At 35.6% G+C, this 17,230-nt stretch overlaps 1 protein-coding gene across 2 annotated transcripts in view; it reads right to left on the bottom strand.

The window, feature by feature from the left end:
- The window catches only part of CEP57L1 (centrosomal protein 57 like 1), a 28,625-nt gene extending 11,913 nt beyond the window's left edge, over positions 1 to 16,712 (bottom strand). For both annotated transcript variants that reach the window (XM_044674335.1, XM_044674336.1), the window contains exons 1-3: positions 16,568 to 16,712; positions 8,782 to 8,961; positions 7,720 to 7,841 (exon numbers count right to left, since the gene is read on the bottom strand). In XM_044674335.1, coding sequence (XP_044530270.1) covers positions 7,720 to 7,841; positions 8,782 to 8,961; positions 16,568 to 16,712 — 447 coding nt within the window. The remainder of the gene's footprint in view (positions 1 to 7,719; positions 7,842 to 8,781; positions 8,962 to 16,567) is intronic.
- Between the last annotated feature and the right edge of the window lie 518 nt (positions 16,713 to 17,230).

The raw sequence follows: 17,230 nt of genomic DNA, 5'->3' as shown, positions 1-17,230 counted from the left end.
CCTTATAGAGCAAGAAAAATTAATTTATCTGAAGGAACAAAAGGTCAAACATTTAAAGGAATATGATGAAAAAAAGTGGGAAGTGGCTATAAAATGATAGTACAAAGCATTAATCATAAAAATTATGTGGTATTGATTAAAAAGGTAGAAAAGTTAAATAGATCAGATAAATAAAATTTAGAAGCAATTATATATCATAGAATTAAAGTTCAATATACCCAAATATATCACCTTGATCAAACCTAGGAAAACTGGAAAGTAGTCTGACAGAAATTAGCTTTAGATCAGTAGATCTCACTCTATATTATCAAGATGAGAGCCAAATGGATTCTTGATATAAAAAAGTCAGATAATACATTAGAGAAATAAGGAAGGAAATACCTTTCCCAATTATGAATGAGAGAAGAGTTCACAATCAAGTAAGGAAGAGAGGATTACAGAAGACAAAATGAACAACCCTGATCACTTAAAATTAAAAAGATTACACAAAACAAACCAAGGGAGTTCAAATTAGAAGGGAAACAGTTAACTGGATAAAAATCTTTGCAGCAAGCTTCTCTCTTAAAAGTCTCTATCCAAGAGATGTAGTTTAAGAAAAACTGTAAGAAATACATAATAAAAGCTTTACGTAGTAGATAAATGACCAAGGGATATAAAGAGGCAGTCATCTCAAAAGAAGAAATCTAAGCTGTCAAGAGCCATATGTATAGATTCTCCAAATCATAAACAATTAGAGAACTATACACAGAAAAATTACTAAACAATGAATCCATTTAAGCCAGTATAGGCCTATATCCAAAAGGAATTAAAGAGGAAACAGAACTCATTTATATAAAATATTTATATCAACTCTTTTTTATTGTGGGATAGAATTGGAAATAATGTGGGTGCCTATCAACTAGGGAATGGCTGAAGAAACTGTTTTATATAAATGTAATATAACATTGTGCTATAAGAAATGGTGCAAGGCTGCCAAACATAAAAGAATAGGATCAATGAAGCATTTAAAATAAAATGCACACAAGCATTCAAGAAGGAAGTTCAGAAGAGAACTCAAATCAGACAAACAGAACAATTCTCAAAGCAACATAGTGAACCTATTATAAATCTTTTAGAAAAAACAAGCTATATGTACAGATTCACATACTCTCAAAAAGTCTTCTCTTCTACTGTATATGTAGAAATGCTCTTTATTTTTTCCTTTGGTGTCTGCTATATACAGAATAAAATTGACATAAAAAGTAAGTAGAGGGGGGCAGTGAGGTGGTTCAATGGATTGAGAGCCAGGCCTAAAGATGAGAGGTCCTGGGTTCAAATGTGGTCTCAAGACATTTCCTAGCTATGCGACCCAAGGCAAGTCACTTAACCCCCATTGCCTAGGCCATGGGTCGGCAACCTTTTTGGCCGTGAGAGCCATAAATGCTACATTTTTAAAAATGTAATTTCGTGAGAGCCATACAGTGCTCACAGTGCACTCTCCTGAAACAGCGCCTGAAAAAAAATTGACTTTATGGCTCCTGCAGAAAGAGAAATATCCAGCCCTCAAAAGAGTCAGATATGGCTTGAGAGCCAAACGTTGCCGACCACTGGCCTAGGCTCTTCTACCTTGGAACCAATACAAAGATTGATTCTAAGACAGATGGTAAGAATTTTTTTAAAAAAGCAGAAAAGATAGAAGGAAGTATCAATAACATTGAGGATAAATATAACTATATGTTTTAAGAACATATCAAGAATACTAAAGCCCAGAATGATCTGAGGCTGATAAGGACAAGAAAAGATTAAAAACAAACAAAACCACTTGTACTGAGGAAAAGAAGATCCACAAAGAGACGGAGTTGCTGCTTAGGATGGATGTGACAGGGATACCTGCAAAATGATGAGAACACAGAGCTGCTCAAATCTGGTTTTACTTCTGCTCCCCCCCCCCCACTGGAAACAAAAGAACAGAAGTTGCTAACAGGATGTCTATAGCAAGGATTAACATGAAGTACGTAAGAGCACCTAGTTACTCTTTTAAAATTATTATTATTATTATTTTAAACCCTTACCTTCCATCTTCCTTTAAACCTGTTAATTGGAATTTGGGAAATGCCATCTAAAAGTATATATATTCTCTATGTACACGTGAGAGACTTTGAAACTACATTTCCCATGATTCCTCATGGCATACAGGAAGTATGATGATGTAAGAGAGGGGTTAAATCTCCGGGGGAGGAGGAAGTCGCTCTCTTTAGCTACCTGAGCACATGAAGGTAAGAAAGGTAAAATGGCTAAGGCAGGAGTTTGAATACTTACAGGCACGTGGTCTAATGATTTTATCCCTATCAGCATGGCTTTAATTAAAATACTAATTTATATTATTATATATCACTCTTTATTATTTTTAATCGTAAAAAACCCTTACCTTCCATCTTCCTTTAAACCCTTACCTTCCAATACTGTGTATTGGCTCCAAGGCAGAAGAGTGGTAAGGGCTAGACAAGGGGGTTAAGTGACTTGCCCAAGGTCACACTGGGAAGTGTCTGAGAGCAGATTTGAACTTAGGACCTCCCATCTCTAGGCCTGGTTCTCAATCCATTAAGCTACCCAGCTGCCCCCCACCAAGTTACTCTTAATGAATTCAAGTCATCTGGTTCCAATGAACCACATTCCCAGAAAGAACTGGCAGGTGTGACTGCTAAGACACCATCAGAGTTATCGAAAAGTTTTTAAGTATTGGTGAAGATGTAACGGCAACAAATATGCTGTTAGTTCAAATTGTTATTATTAACCTGGAAAGACTTACATGAAATAATGATGAATAGAATCAGCAGAACACTGGATACAATAACAACAACAATGTTTGATAATCAACAGTGAATGAATTAACTCTTATAAGCAATGCAAGGATCCAGGACAATCCCAAGAGATGAAAAAGGCTATTCACTGTCAGAAGGAACTGACATAGTCTGAAAGTAGATTGAAGCATTCCATTCTTTACTTTCTTTTCTCCATAAATTTTCCTCTGGTGTAAACATGTCTTAATATGACAAGCATGGAAATATGTATCATATGATAATTCATGGACAACCTACATCCTATTACCTGTGATCTTTAGGATGAGAGAGGAGTGGGAGAGAGGGAGAGAACATGAATTGCCAAATGTCAGAAAAAGATTATTAAAATTTTTATTTACATGTAAAAAATAAAAATAAAAACAACAAATGGCTATTATTTAAAAATAAATAAAATAAAGTTTGTGAGTAGTGTTATAAAGAAGGTATCTTTAGCTACTATTCTAGTTATTATAGGGTATATTAATCAGGGAAGCCGTGCTTTGGATTCCCTTTATACCTGGTGCAGGAACACTAGAGTCCTGTCACTCAGCTGGATGTTAAAATAACTGCCCTTCTCAATAACAGAGCCCAGGCAGGATCCCTAAAGGTCAGGGGGATGGGTAACCCTTTCAGGTCCCACCTGGGGTTGGATTGATTGGGCTCTATTAGCCTTGGATAACGTTTTCATCTGACTGCGTTGCTCCCTCCCCAAGGGTTGTGAAGTTCAGGAAGGTACTTAATAAACTTTATCTATAGATGTTAATAAAGGAAAGGAATAATCAGGAACGGTTTGGGGATAGGAGACCCTGTCACTAATGGCTATGATCACTAATCCCTCAGGACTGTAGGCTGTTTTAGTAATGCTGGACCTCTTGTTCTTCACCTTCTCTGGCTCAGTTTGGCCATGGCCAATCCAAAGAAAGCAATCTGCTTGGTTGATACAGATATCGATGATTCCTCTCAGCTTCTTATTGCCAGTTGTTATGTCAGTCCTACAGCTGTCAGGAAATACCTCCCTTACCTCCCTTTGCTTCTTCTCCTTCCCTCTTCCTGGTTCCCACCCTGGCCTGGATACTTAAATATCTAATGATGGTTCAGATGTCTAAATATCTAGGGGGAATTCAGAGAGAACCAGAGGACCCACGGTCAGATCCACAGGTCAATGCTCCAAGATCAGATCAATGTCCAAGACCAAGGGTTCCTGGTCAAGGGGTCCAAAACCAAAAGACCCCCTTGTCAGATGGCTGTCAGGGTATTTATCCTCTGGCCAACTGCCTTTCCTCTTGTCCTTACAGCCTCTGGGAACATTCCGATGTCTCCGACTGTCTTCACCTGTCAATCAAGGTGAGACTCACAACTCCCAGAATTTGAATATGACAGTAGGTACAGTGGGACAGGAAAAAAGGCAAATGCCCTAATTTCTAAAACATGGAAGAAAGCAAAGTCTACAAGGCACAGGCGATGACAGTAAACTTAACTTCCATTTCTAGGAAAATTCTACATTAGCTCATTAAAGGGATGGCTAGTAAACATTTAACAAAGATGGGACTACAAAGAGCCAGTATGACTTTTACCTCTCTGGTAGTAGCAAAGATGTGGAAACAACAAAAATGTAATAGAAGGTCACAAATAAACAAACTGTAATATATCAATATAGTAAAAATGTTTGCAATTTAAGAAATAATGACTAAAGGGAAGCATTGGGAAACAAATTTATAGAGGGAAAGTGAAGTAAGCAGAAATAAAAAAAACAAAATTCACAAAGACCACAATAATGGAAATGAACAATAGTAAAAAATACTGAATCCTGTGAAATTATGATGACCAAGCTTGGTCCCAAAGAAGAGATATTATTGCACCTCCTTTCCTTCTTTGTAGAGGCAGGGTATTAAGGGAGTGAAACATTGTATATAAAATTGAACTTGACTGATTGTGATAATTAATATTTATTCAACCAAAAACCCCTTTCTCCCCTTACATTTGGCTGACCACCAAGGTTGTGCCGACTACCCTCAATCTTCTGTTATTTTCTTGCTTCCTCTTTCACTCTGTATGATATGGCAACTTGCTACAGTCTTGGCTGCCAATGGGTAAGAGTAATATTACTGCATTTTGTCCTACAGATTTATGGGACAGAATTTACTTTACTTTAATTGGGCCCTAATACAAGGGCCTGTTATAAATTTAATGGCCGTGCACAAAGATGTGAGGAAAATAGTGACTCAGTATAGGATTTAAAGACAGAAGTTAAAATGCTAAGAGAAACACTGAAAAGATGGGGAGACACCATAGCTCCTCTCCAAGAATCTAACTATCGATCCCTTACCTGCCACTTCTGTGAGAAGAAGGGCCACACAATGATGAACTATAGGAATTTGTTAAAAAAAAAAAAAAAAAAAAAAAAAAAGGGATTCTTGAATTCAGTCCCTATATCCTATCATATATATTGTATTTGTTGATTGTTTTAAGATCTAATTATCACCTTCCTATAATGAAAAGGAAGTCACTTTACAGATTCAGTTTATCTTAGAAGCAGGCCCAGAGGAGATTTACACATTTCACCATATGAGATGCTTTTTGGACATCCCTCTCTACAGGCTAAGCCTTTTTCTCCTGTGTATACATCACTATTGGGAGGAGATACTTCCATTGCTTCCTATATATAGGAATTACAGCACAAACTGCCAGAACTCCATGAATCCGGAGCTGCAGTACAAGCAGGACCAATAGATTTTTCAATTCAAAAGAAATCATTCCGCATTTTGGCCTGCCTGCACATATTGATTCGGACAGGGGGAGTCACTTTATTCTGGCTCCCCTATCCCTGAGAATGAAGTGAAATCAAACCAGGGAATGACACTTCCCTTTTACATAAAAATCTAGTCCTTTTATCAGAGTCTTTGTCCCACTCTGACTCTGCTCCTCCCACTACTCCACTGGACCCAGGCCTTGCTGCTGACTCAAACCCTCCCCTTACCTTTCCCACTAATCACCAAACAGGGAACCTAGAGGCAGGAACAGAAAATGATGCAGCCCAAAGCAAAAATGGGGAGTTGGTGCCTATAAGACACCATACACATGCTTTGACCCTCAAGATTTAGCTAGATTCAAAGAAAATATGCCTACTTTTGAGAATGAACCAATCTTTCTTTTGATAATTGACTCATACACCTCATAACTCAATGATGTATTATGAGCTGATCTGGGTGTTGGTCAACACCCCCTTCAGGGGGTATTGTATTTTTATAAAAATCCAACTTTTAAAATTTTGTTTGATAAAATTTTTCAGAAAAAGAAGTCTGCTAATGCTTTGAAACCAGAAAATGGACTATTTGCCTACAGAAACCTACACTGACTCAAGATGATCCAGAAAAGATGCCTGCAGAAATCTATACTGAATCAAGATGATCCAAAATGAACTTTGGGGTGCAAATAATTGAACTTGAGGGGATTAAACACAATTATTTTGAATTGTAAACTCTTATGCCAAAGGGGATTGCCCCCTAATTGATTTTGTCAATGCACCTAGCAAAACATTGGTTTTGCTCTCTCTCCTTCTATCTCTTCTACCTACCTCTTATCTCTAACTATTGTAGTTAAGATTTTTAGGGGTATGAGATGATTATATCAAATGATCGATTGGGGAGACAAGTCTCCCAAATGATCACGGTGGGGGGGGGGGAATTGTGATAATTAATATTTGTTCAGCTCCAAACCCATATCCCCCTTACACTGATATAGTTAGTTTTGCTGTATTGGATTAAAAAAAAATTCTTAGTTTTAAGGAAGAGTTCTCTGGAGAAAGAGGAGAATATATTAAGAAATGAAGCTTACTCAAAAGATAGGAATGAAAATGATAGATAAAATGCTAAATTAACCTTATACACTTTTTTTTTTGAAAGGGAAACTAAACTTACAGGTCAGAGGAATGTTACAGCTTATTCAGACAACTGCAAAGCATTTGAGAAAGCATTTCTCACAAATTTTATGGACAAGATGTATTAGATGATATTACAATTAGGTAGATTCAGAACTTGTGCTGGTATAGGTGAACTATTAAAAAAAATGATTCAATGTCAACTAGGCAAGTTGGGTTTTTTCTTTAGTGGAACAAATTGTATCCTTGACCCCATGACATTTAACCCTTATCAATGACTTGGATAAAGATATAGATGACATATTCATCAATATGTTAAGATATCGCAAGTCTGGGAGGGGAAGCTAATATACTGATGACAGTCAGGTACCCCAAAAAATCTTGACAGGCTAGAGAAGTAGGCTGAATTTAGTAATTTGTAATGCAACAGGGATAAATATAAAGGCTAACACTGGTTATTTAAAAAATAAAATAAAAAATAATTTCACAAGTATAAGATAGGAGAAGTATGATTAGTAAGCTGTCTTTGCGAAATAGTAATAGTAGGTTCTTCTTTCATTAGAGGTCTTTATTTAAGACCGGAGATGGATAGGACATACGCTACGAAAACCGGAAGACAACGTAGCCAGACAAGCATTGTGCTGGAACCCTTCAGGGAGGAGGAAAGTCGGAAGACCAAAACAGACCTGGCGAAGATCTGCCAAAAATGAAACAAAAACAGTCGGAATGACATGGGCCCAGCTGGGGGAAGTTGCCCAGAACAAAGTCCGCTGGCGTGAGATGGTTGGGGCCCTATGCTCCTAAGGAGTCAACAGGAATAATAAAATTTAAGACTGGATAGTCCACTTGGAGGGGTATTAAAGTACGGCTTCCTTTCCGGTATGAGTTGGGTTAGATGGCCTTTGGGGTCTTTTATAATTTTTAAATTATGTGACACTCGGAATGTACCAAAATGACTCTGGAATGAGGTGTAGTTCTAAGACTCTGAACTCTTTTCTATGACCTTATATAGAATAGATATACCTGTTGTTCGAGGGCAACATTCTTTTCCTGTTCTGCATTTAAAACCATTTTCTTTGTAAGTGCCAGTTGTTTCTCTAGAATAGAACAACGAGTCTGGGCAGCAAGCAGCTGTGTACTGATATCTATAAAAAAGAAAAAGAAGCAAATTAGTTGGTACCCCATTCTCACAAACTTTCCTTATAATTGGCATTATATGATTTTAATAGTCATTTTAAATGAAAATTATAACAGTGAGGCCAGCACAATGGCTGAAATAAGAAATAAGAAATAGGTTATTTCTCCTTAGGTTTACTATGGAAATCATTAAGCGATATAGATTATTGTAGAAGTATGTGTTGTCCTTGGTATATAATGATGAAAATAAAGCCTATGAACTAGTAATTGGATTTCCCTCCAGTAATGTGACTAATTTGCAATTATTTACAGGTTATTTTGTTCCATACCACTTATGATCTATGTTTACATGCCTGGTATAGTTTATATTTCTAGCCTATGAACATGGAATGCATCAAAACTAACTGGTCTCAATAGGGATAATAATGGTTCTGGTCCAAGAACTGTGCTTTAACCAATTAAGCTAAATATATATAAAAAACAATGATATTATATAACATCTGGTATAATGAAGAGGGCAGCTAAATGGTACAGTGGATAAAGTACTGGGTCTGGAATCAGGAAGATCTGAAATCAAATCTAGACGTACTTAATACTTATTGGGACAAGTTACTTAACTCTATTTGCCTTAGTTTCCTTATCCATAAAATGAGCTAGAGAAGGAAACAGCAAACTACTCTAATATCTTTGCCACAAAAATTCCAAATGGGGTCATAAAGCACAGAACACAACTGTAATGACTAAATAAAAACAAAAAAACATAATGAAGAATATTGGATTCAAAACTCCTAAATGCTAGTTGTTCTACAACTAATTAGCAGTGTGACTTCTGAGCAAGTCATTTACATGCAGTAGGCTATTATTACCGTTGATAATAAGAGGAGGTAAGGTAAAATCAGTAAAACACCAATAACTGTTCTAATTCTGAGAATTATGGGATAATCTCACCTTTTCTCTGCTTTATCAGTTCCTGGTGTGCCAGATCTCGTTCATTATTTTCATCCTGCAAGGCTTTTTTATACTGTTCAGCTTCTCGGGAAAGAGCGCTCAGGTTCTCTTCAGCTTGTGCTCTCTCTATCACTAGCTGTTGAATCTTATCCTGAAGAGTTTTCAGGGCCAACAAAAGAGCTGTGTTGGGGAAAAAAACCCATAAATTTTAATTCAAAAAGTGAGAAAATTTTTAAAATGTCAATATTGTATTTAAAAACAAAAACAAAAAACTGGGTAGCTAGGTGGTTTAGTGGATAAAGTCTGACCTAGAGACAAGAGGTCTTGGATTCAAATTGGACCCCAAATACATCCCAGTAGAGTGATCCTGGGTAAGTGACTTAACTCGAAATGTCTAACCTTACCCCTCTTCTGTCTTGGAAATTATACTTAGTATTGATTCTAAGGCAGAATGTAAAGGTTTTTAAAAAAAAGGTTGGCACATTATTTGAAATTACCAAGTTAACAAAAGATTTCCTACGTAGCACCCCCCAAAAAGTTAAAAATATGAATGTCTGAATAGGAGGAATTGCTTATTTATAATAATGATATTGCTAATTGTAAGGCCTATTACACAATGCATAAATAAGCAAGTATGGAGAATATGTTGTGAAGTCCATCAAGAAAAAAGCAGAAATATACACCTGCTTGGACTCTACAAACTCAGTTTTGAATCATTCAATCAGTAAAAATTTATGATGCACCTACTATTTGCCAGGCATTATGCTAACTGCTGGTGATACAAAATGAGGTGAAAGATAGTTGCTGCCTTCAATGGGATCATATTCTAATGGTAGAGACAACAAATATGTACAAACAAGTTATGTGCTGGATAAATAGGAAATAATTAACAGAGGGACAACATGAGAATTAAGCAGGCTTGGGTGAGGATCCTGTAGAAAATGAGATTTTAGTTGGAAATTTGAGAAAGCCAGGGAGACCAGATGATAGAAATGAGGGGAGCTTTCCAGGCATGGAAAATTTCTTACACTTCACTCCCCAATGCATACTATCTGATCCAGTGAAGCTGGTCTCCTGGATGTTCCGCACACAAGAGACTCCATTTCTTGGTTCCAGACAATTGCTCTGGCTGTCCCCTCATACCTGAAATGCCTTTCCTTCTTAACTTCACTTATTGACTTACCTAACTTCCCATTTTTTACAAGAAGTCTTTCCTCATCCCTCTTCATTCTAGTGTCTTCCCTCTGTTAATTATTTCCTACTTATCTTGTATATAACTTGTTTGAATATTGTCTCCCTCATTAGATTGTGAGCTCCTTGAGGGCAGGGACAGTCTTGCTTCCATCTATATCCCTACTCTTAGCACAATACCTGGCTCACAGAAGTGCTTAATAAACATTTATTAGCTGAAGAAGACCAGTTTCATTGTATAAAAAAGTACATGGCAAGGAGTATGATGTAAGAAAACTGGAAGAATAGAAGGGGTTGTGAAGGGATTATGAAGGACTTTGAATGCCAAATAGGATTTTTGTACTTGATCCGGTGGAAAGGAAAACTGAATCAAGTTTTTGGCATTTTGGTCCACTGAGATGGAGCAGAGAGCATTTGGAATGTGAAGGGAGGGGGAGTGACAGTTGGAGTGAGAAAAGAGGATTGTGGGAGAGACTGCTAACTGAAAGGTCTTTTGCCCCCTGAACTCTGTCCAGTGTGAAACAAAGACTTGGAGCTCTAGATCCCAACCTGTGGAAAAGCCTTGCCTCCATTTCTCTTGCCCAGAAGAGAAAGAAGGTTCCTGTTGTCTGAGAGCCTCTATTAGAGGAAGAACAAACTACAGCCTTGTGGATATTGGGGCCCTGTGCCACATTGACCAGGGTCCCCACTTACCAACCCCCTTAGGACAGGGTTCCCTGTCCCTGGAAGCTGGCTCCTGCCTCCGAACTACCACCATTTCGGAGAACCCCCTTTGTTTGCCACAGCAGTAGAGGAAATTGAGAAGGGAAGCCAAGAGTCATTTAGTCACTGGTGCATCTCTCTGTGTTGTCTCTACCCTCTCCAAAATACCCTTCCTCATCTCCTAAATACCCAAACTTTACAATCCTGGAGGAATAGAAGGCTAATGGAATTTACTGAGTAGAGGGGAGACATGGTAAAACCTGACCTTTCAGAAAAATCATTTAAGTGACTAAAGAGAGTATGCATTGAAATGGGAAAAGACTTAAGGCAGGTAGACCCATCAGCAGGCTTTAGGTGCTTGCACTAGAGTGATGGAACATACAGAGAAGAAATGACTCTGAAAACAGCTGCACAAAAATCTGAAGCTTGGAATAGTTCCCTCTCTATCCTAGAAGCAGAAACCAACTTTAGTATAAAGTAAAAACTTAAGAAATAGGCTGGAAAAATGAGCAGACCACAAAAAAAGAACCCGACTATAGAAATTTATTATGATGGCAGAGAAGCTCAAAATACAAACTCAGAAGACGACAACAAAATCAACACTGCTATGTTAAATCCTCTGAAAAAAATATGAATTGGTATCAGGATTATTGGTACCAATAATTCTAAAAAAAGTATTCCTGGGAGAACTCAAAAAAGATTTTAAAACTTAAATAAGATAGAGGAAAAATTAGTGGGGGGGGGGAGGGGGGAATGAAAGCAATGCAAAAAAATCATGAAAAAAAAGTGAATAGCTTGGTGAAGGAGAAAAATATAATACTGAGGAAATTAACACCTTAAAAAACAGAATAGGCTTTTCATTTGTCAACAAAAATTAACTAAAGAGAAGAACTTTCTAAAAAGTAGAATTGGCCATGTGGAAAAAGATGTACAAAACTTTGTCAAAGGAAAACATTCTTAAAAAACAGAATTAGTCAAATGGAAAAGGAGGCACAAAAGCTCACTGGAGAAAATAATTCTCTAAAAATTAGAAGAGCAGGAAAAAAATCACTAAAGAAAAGAACTCCTTAAAAATATTATTGGGCAAGTGGAAGCTAACAATTTCATGAAACATTAAGAAATAATAAAACAGAATAAAAGAATGAAAAAAATATAAGAAAATGTGAGATATTTTATTAGAAAAACAACTGGCCTGGAAAACAGATCCAGGAGAGATAATGTAAGAACTACTGCACTACCTAAAAGTATAATTAAAACAAAAAGAGAGACTAGACATCATCTTTCAAGAAATAATCAGGGAAAACTACACTGATATTCTAGAACCAGAGGGTAATATGTGAAATTGGAAAGAATCTATTGATCACCTCCTAAAAAGGAGATTTCCAAAATGACTGCTCCCAGGAGTAGGATAGCCAAACCCCAGAGTTCCCAATCAAGAAAATATTGAACTAGTCAGAAAGAAACAATTCAAATAATATGGAAATACAGTCAGAGTATCACAAGATTTAGTAGTTTCTACATTAAAGCATCCGAGGACCAATCAAGAATCACTTTAGCACCCAGAAAAACTAAATATAATCTATCAAGGGGAAAAATAGATATTCAATGAAATAGAAGGCCTTTAAGCATTACTAATGAAAAGACTTTCAAATATAAGACTAAAGAGAAGCATGACAAGGTAAAGGGAAAAGAGAAATAATAAAGAATTCAATAAGGTTAAATCATTTACATTCCTACATGGAAAGATGATACTTGTAACTCCTAAGAACTTGATCATTATTAAGGCAGTTAAAAGTATACACAGATAGAGGGCGTGGATGTGAGTTGAATATGATGGGATAATATATAAAAAATAAAAGGGGGAGAAAGAGGAATGTACTGGGAGAGGGGAAAAAAGGAGAAGGGGAAAGTATGAAGGGCTAAGTTATCTCACATAAAAGAGGCATGAAAAGAGCTTTTGCAATGGATGGGAAGATGGTGGGGCACTTGAAATTTACTCTCACGGGAATTGATTTAAAATGGGAATAAATACAGACCTAGTCGGGTATAGAAATCTATTTTTGCTTGAAAGTAAGAGAAGAAAGGAATAAGAAAAAGACAGGGACTGGTAAAAGTGAAGGTGGATTGGGAAAGGTGGTAGTCAGAAGTTAAACTATTTTGAGGATGGACAGGTTGGAAGGAAAGAGAGTAGGATAAATAGAGAAGAAAATATTATAGAAGAAAATACATAGTAGTCATAATTGTGAAAAAAATTTTTCACAAGTTTGTCTGATAAACACCTTATTTCTCAAATACATAAAATGGAGTCAAATATATAAAGGCATTCTCTAATTGATAAATGGGCAAAAAATATGAGATAGTTTTCAGATGAAGTAATCAAAGCTATCTATAGTCATATGAAAGTGCTCTAAATCACAACTGATTTGAGATTTTTAATTAAAACAACTCTGAAGTACAATACCACACTTATTGTGCTATAAGAAATGATGAGCAGAATGATCTCAGAAAAACCTGGACTTAAATGAACCAAGACAAAGTGAAATGAGTGGACTTAGGAGAATATTGTACATAGTAATGGCAATATTGCATGATGTTCAACTGTGAATAACTATGTTATTCTTAGCAATACAGTGATTCAAGATTATTTCTGAGGATTTGTGATGAAATATGCTATCTCCACAGAGAGAACTGATGGAAGGGAGTCTGAAAACATATCAAGGCATATTTTTTTAAACTTTATTTTCCTAGGGTTTTTTTTGGTTTGTTTTTCTTTCATAACATGACTAAGGAAATTTGTTTTGCCTCACTGTACATGTAAAACCTACAACAAATTGTTTACCATTTTAGAAAGGGGAGAGTGGAAATACAGAGGGAAAGAATTTGAAGCTGAAAGTTAATTATTTTTACATATAATTGGAGAAAATAAATTATTAAATTTTAAAAAGAAAAAATAACAGTAGCTGACATATAGGATAACTTTGGTGTTCACCACTTTATATATGTGACTTTTCTTTTATCCTCATAATGCCACTATGTGTATAAGTATATATGTAGTATATATTATAGATACTATATTGTATATAGACTATATATAGCATACATGAGTATATAGTATATAGCCATGATAGCAAACCTATGGGGTGTGTGCCAGAGATGGCTCACAGAGACCCCTCTCTGGGCACGCATGCCAAGGACCCAGTGCCCCAATCCCTACAGCACAGAGTTCACCAGAATTTCTAACTAGAAAGCCAGAGAGAGGCACAACTGGGCTGCTCCCCATCCCCTCTTCCCAAGCCTGACTACATCGCCCTCCCTCCTGCCCAGCAGTCCAATGGGAGTGCTTCCTCCTTCTCCTGGGTGGAGTAAGGTGGGCATGTCACAATGAAGTGTAGGCACAGACAGCAGAGCCTGTAAGTCTGTGGTAAAGCTGATTCCCGTGGTGGGGTTCCTGTGGAGTGAGAAATTAGTGTTATTCTCAAATATATTAGCAATATGAATATCTCCAAAATGAATATGCCTAGACCTCATGTAAATAAGTGAGTGTCTGAAGACTGTGTAAATACAAAATGTATATATGTCTATAATGTAAATAGTTGTAAGTTCCATAAAGTTTTAATCATATAAGAAGATCAAGCAATTTTCTTGTCTGGTTATCACTGATATGTAAAACTAATGCTTGTACAAATGTATAATAGTGTAAATAATGTAAATTTTATACATATTTGTAACACAGGTTGGAAAAGTAGAGTAGAATTGTAAATAATAGTCCCTAACCATGTAAATACTGTAGCATACTAACAATTTAGCAGACAATTTGGACATCAGACATAGGGAAAGTGCAGAAAGGACTAGGGAAGTTAAAAAAATTTTTTTAACGAGTTACTGCAGGGAAAGCATAAGAATAAAATATATAAGTGTTGTTGGATAGATAACTAAGAATACTAACATACTAAAATAGATTCTCAATATAAAAATTAACATTGCATTTAAAACATAGGTAGCTTAAACATAATTTGATAACAGCTAGAAATAATAAGATAGTTGTATTACATTACTTGATAGACATACATTAAAAGTAAAAACAAGTTAAAATTCTGTTAAAATCATAGATGGGTTAAATAATAACTTAGAAGAGTTTAAGGATAAGAAAACTGTTACACTATAAACTTAGACATTGTGTTCAATGGAAAGCTTTTCTTGTTACAAAATTGTTTTATACCCTGTAAATATTGTTATATAAATTGCAACCCTCATCCCCCTACCAACCTCTCCAAAACCCATCTTAGAAAAGGAATAGATAGATAATTAGTATAGTGATAAGACAAGATAAGGATTTATTACTTTGGGGGGGGGGGAAGCTATTTGAATAATACCCAATAATGTTCATTGATGTTTTCCAATGTCTGAATATTTACTATAGGCCACAGTTCTTTGCAAATACCACTAAACTTAATATTTCTTAATTAAGTTATATTTTGAAATATCCATTACAGTAAGCAGAGTCTGAAGAATATTATAAGCATTTCTTTAAATCCTAATTAATTGATCGTATTTTTCCATGTTTCCATGATTCATGTTCTTTCCCTCCCCTCCTACCTCCCCCTTCCCTGAGCCAATGAGCAATTTCACTGGGTTTTACATGTATCATTGTTCAAAATGATTCCATATTATATTTGCAATAGAGTGATCATTTAAAGTCAACAATCCAAATCATATCTCCATTGAATCATGTGGTCAATCATATGTTTTTCTTCTGTGTTTCTATTCCCACAGTTCTTCCTCTGAATGTGGATAGCATTCTTTCTCATAAGTTCCTCAGAATTATCCTGGATCATTGCATTGCTGGTAGTAGAGAAGTTCTTTACGTTTGATTGTGCCACAGTGTACAATGTTCTCCTGGTTCAGCTCCTTTCGCTCTGCATCAATTTCTGGAGGTTTTTCCAGTTCACATGAATTCTTCCAGTTCATTATTCCTTTCAGCACAACAGTATTCCATAATTTGTTCAGCCATTCCCCAATCGAGGGAAATCTTCTCATTTTCTAATTTTTTGCCACCACAAAGAGTGAGGCTATGAATATTTTTGTACAAGTATTTTTCCATATTATCTCTTTGGGGTACAAATGGGGTACAAAAATTGTTGGGTACAAAACCCAACAATGGTATGGTTGTATTATAAGTATTTTAAGAAAGATAAAGGAAATCAGTTAGCTTACTGACAGATTTTTAAATCACTGTCAAAATCTATTGATTTTGATCTAGGACAATTCTGAGGGACTTATGACAAAAAATGCTATAAACCTCCAGAGAAAGAATCATTAGAGTAGGAATGCAGATGAAAGTATATCTGACAGAAGCATATCATTTGTTTACTGGGGTATATGTTTTGGGGTTTTGGTTTTATGGAAATGTTTTGCATGATAACAGATGCATAACCCAGATTGAAATGCTGGCTAGCTCTGGGAGTGGGGAGGGAGACAGACAATTTGGATCATATAACTTTGGAAAACTTGTGTGGATATTTGTTATTAAAATAAAAAATAAAATAGAAAAAAATTGATTTATAACAATAATAAACCATGCATTTCTAATGTTGTTTTTACATTAAGTTTCTAAAAACTTTTAGTATAATCCTGCCATAGAAAAAATGATTACTTATTATTATAGTTATAGTATATATAGTCATTACTATTTAAGAACACATAAATAAAAGGAATGAAAAACACAGAATAGCCTGATTTGGGGAAATGCAACTTCTTGCTCCTGAATTTTAAAATTAAATATGTCAGAAGTCTGGAAACACTAATTTATCACAAGTATATATAAAGCTTACAAGTATAAATTTCACTTAAGACATTATAATAATATAAAATAAGTATTTAACATTAGCCTTACCAGGAGTATTTGGAGTAGAAAAAGGTAATTTCTTGGATAGATGTTTCCAAGGTGCTTCTCCAGAGTATATAAATGAAGGGTCAGTTATTTTATCTGGAGGCTTACGATAGCTTCCTATCATACTGTGCTTCATATCAGCAAACATTATCTAAAAAAAGAATAGAGAAAAATATTATATAGGATCATTTTTTAAAAAATGGATAATATCTGGGGATTCAGGTAAGACTTTATATTGGTTTTCATTATTACAATTATTCTAGAATCATCTACTTTAAAGGATTAAAAAAAATCTAAATTTGAAATATTTCATTAAAAATACTATTGACAACCTTTTTCTGGATATTCTCTCTTCTCTGGGTTTTTGTGACAGTACTTTCTTGGATGTCCTGTCTTTTTTAGTCTCCTCTTTTACTGAATCTTCAACCAAGCCATACATACTATCTGTGCATATCCCTCAAAGGCTCTGTCCTAGATTTTCTTCTCTTTTTTTCTCTAAAATCTGTCTTAGTCATCTCATAGTCTACTACAGGTTCAATCATCTCTATTGCTGATTTCCAGATCAACATCCAGATTAGTCTCTCTCTTAAGCTCCAATTTCATATCATCAACTGCATATTGGACATTCAAACCAGATGTCTAATAGGTCAACATATCCAAAAGAGA

Source organism: Gracilinanus agilis, chromosome 4 (genome assembly GCF_016433145.1).
Source record: "Gracilinanus agilis isolate LMUSP501 chromosome 4, AgileGrace, whole genome shotgun sequence".
Lineage (NCBI taxonomy): Eukaryota > Metazoa > Chordata > Mammalia > Didelphimorphia > Didelphidae > Gracilinanus > Gracilinanus agilis.
This window is presented reverse-complemented; position numbering and strand designations above follow the sequence as displayed.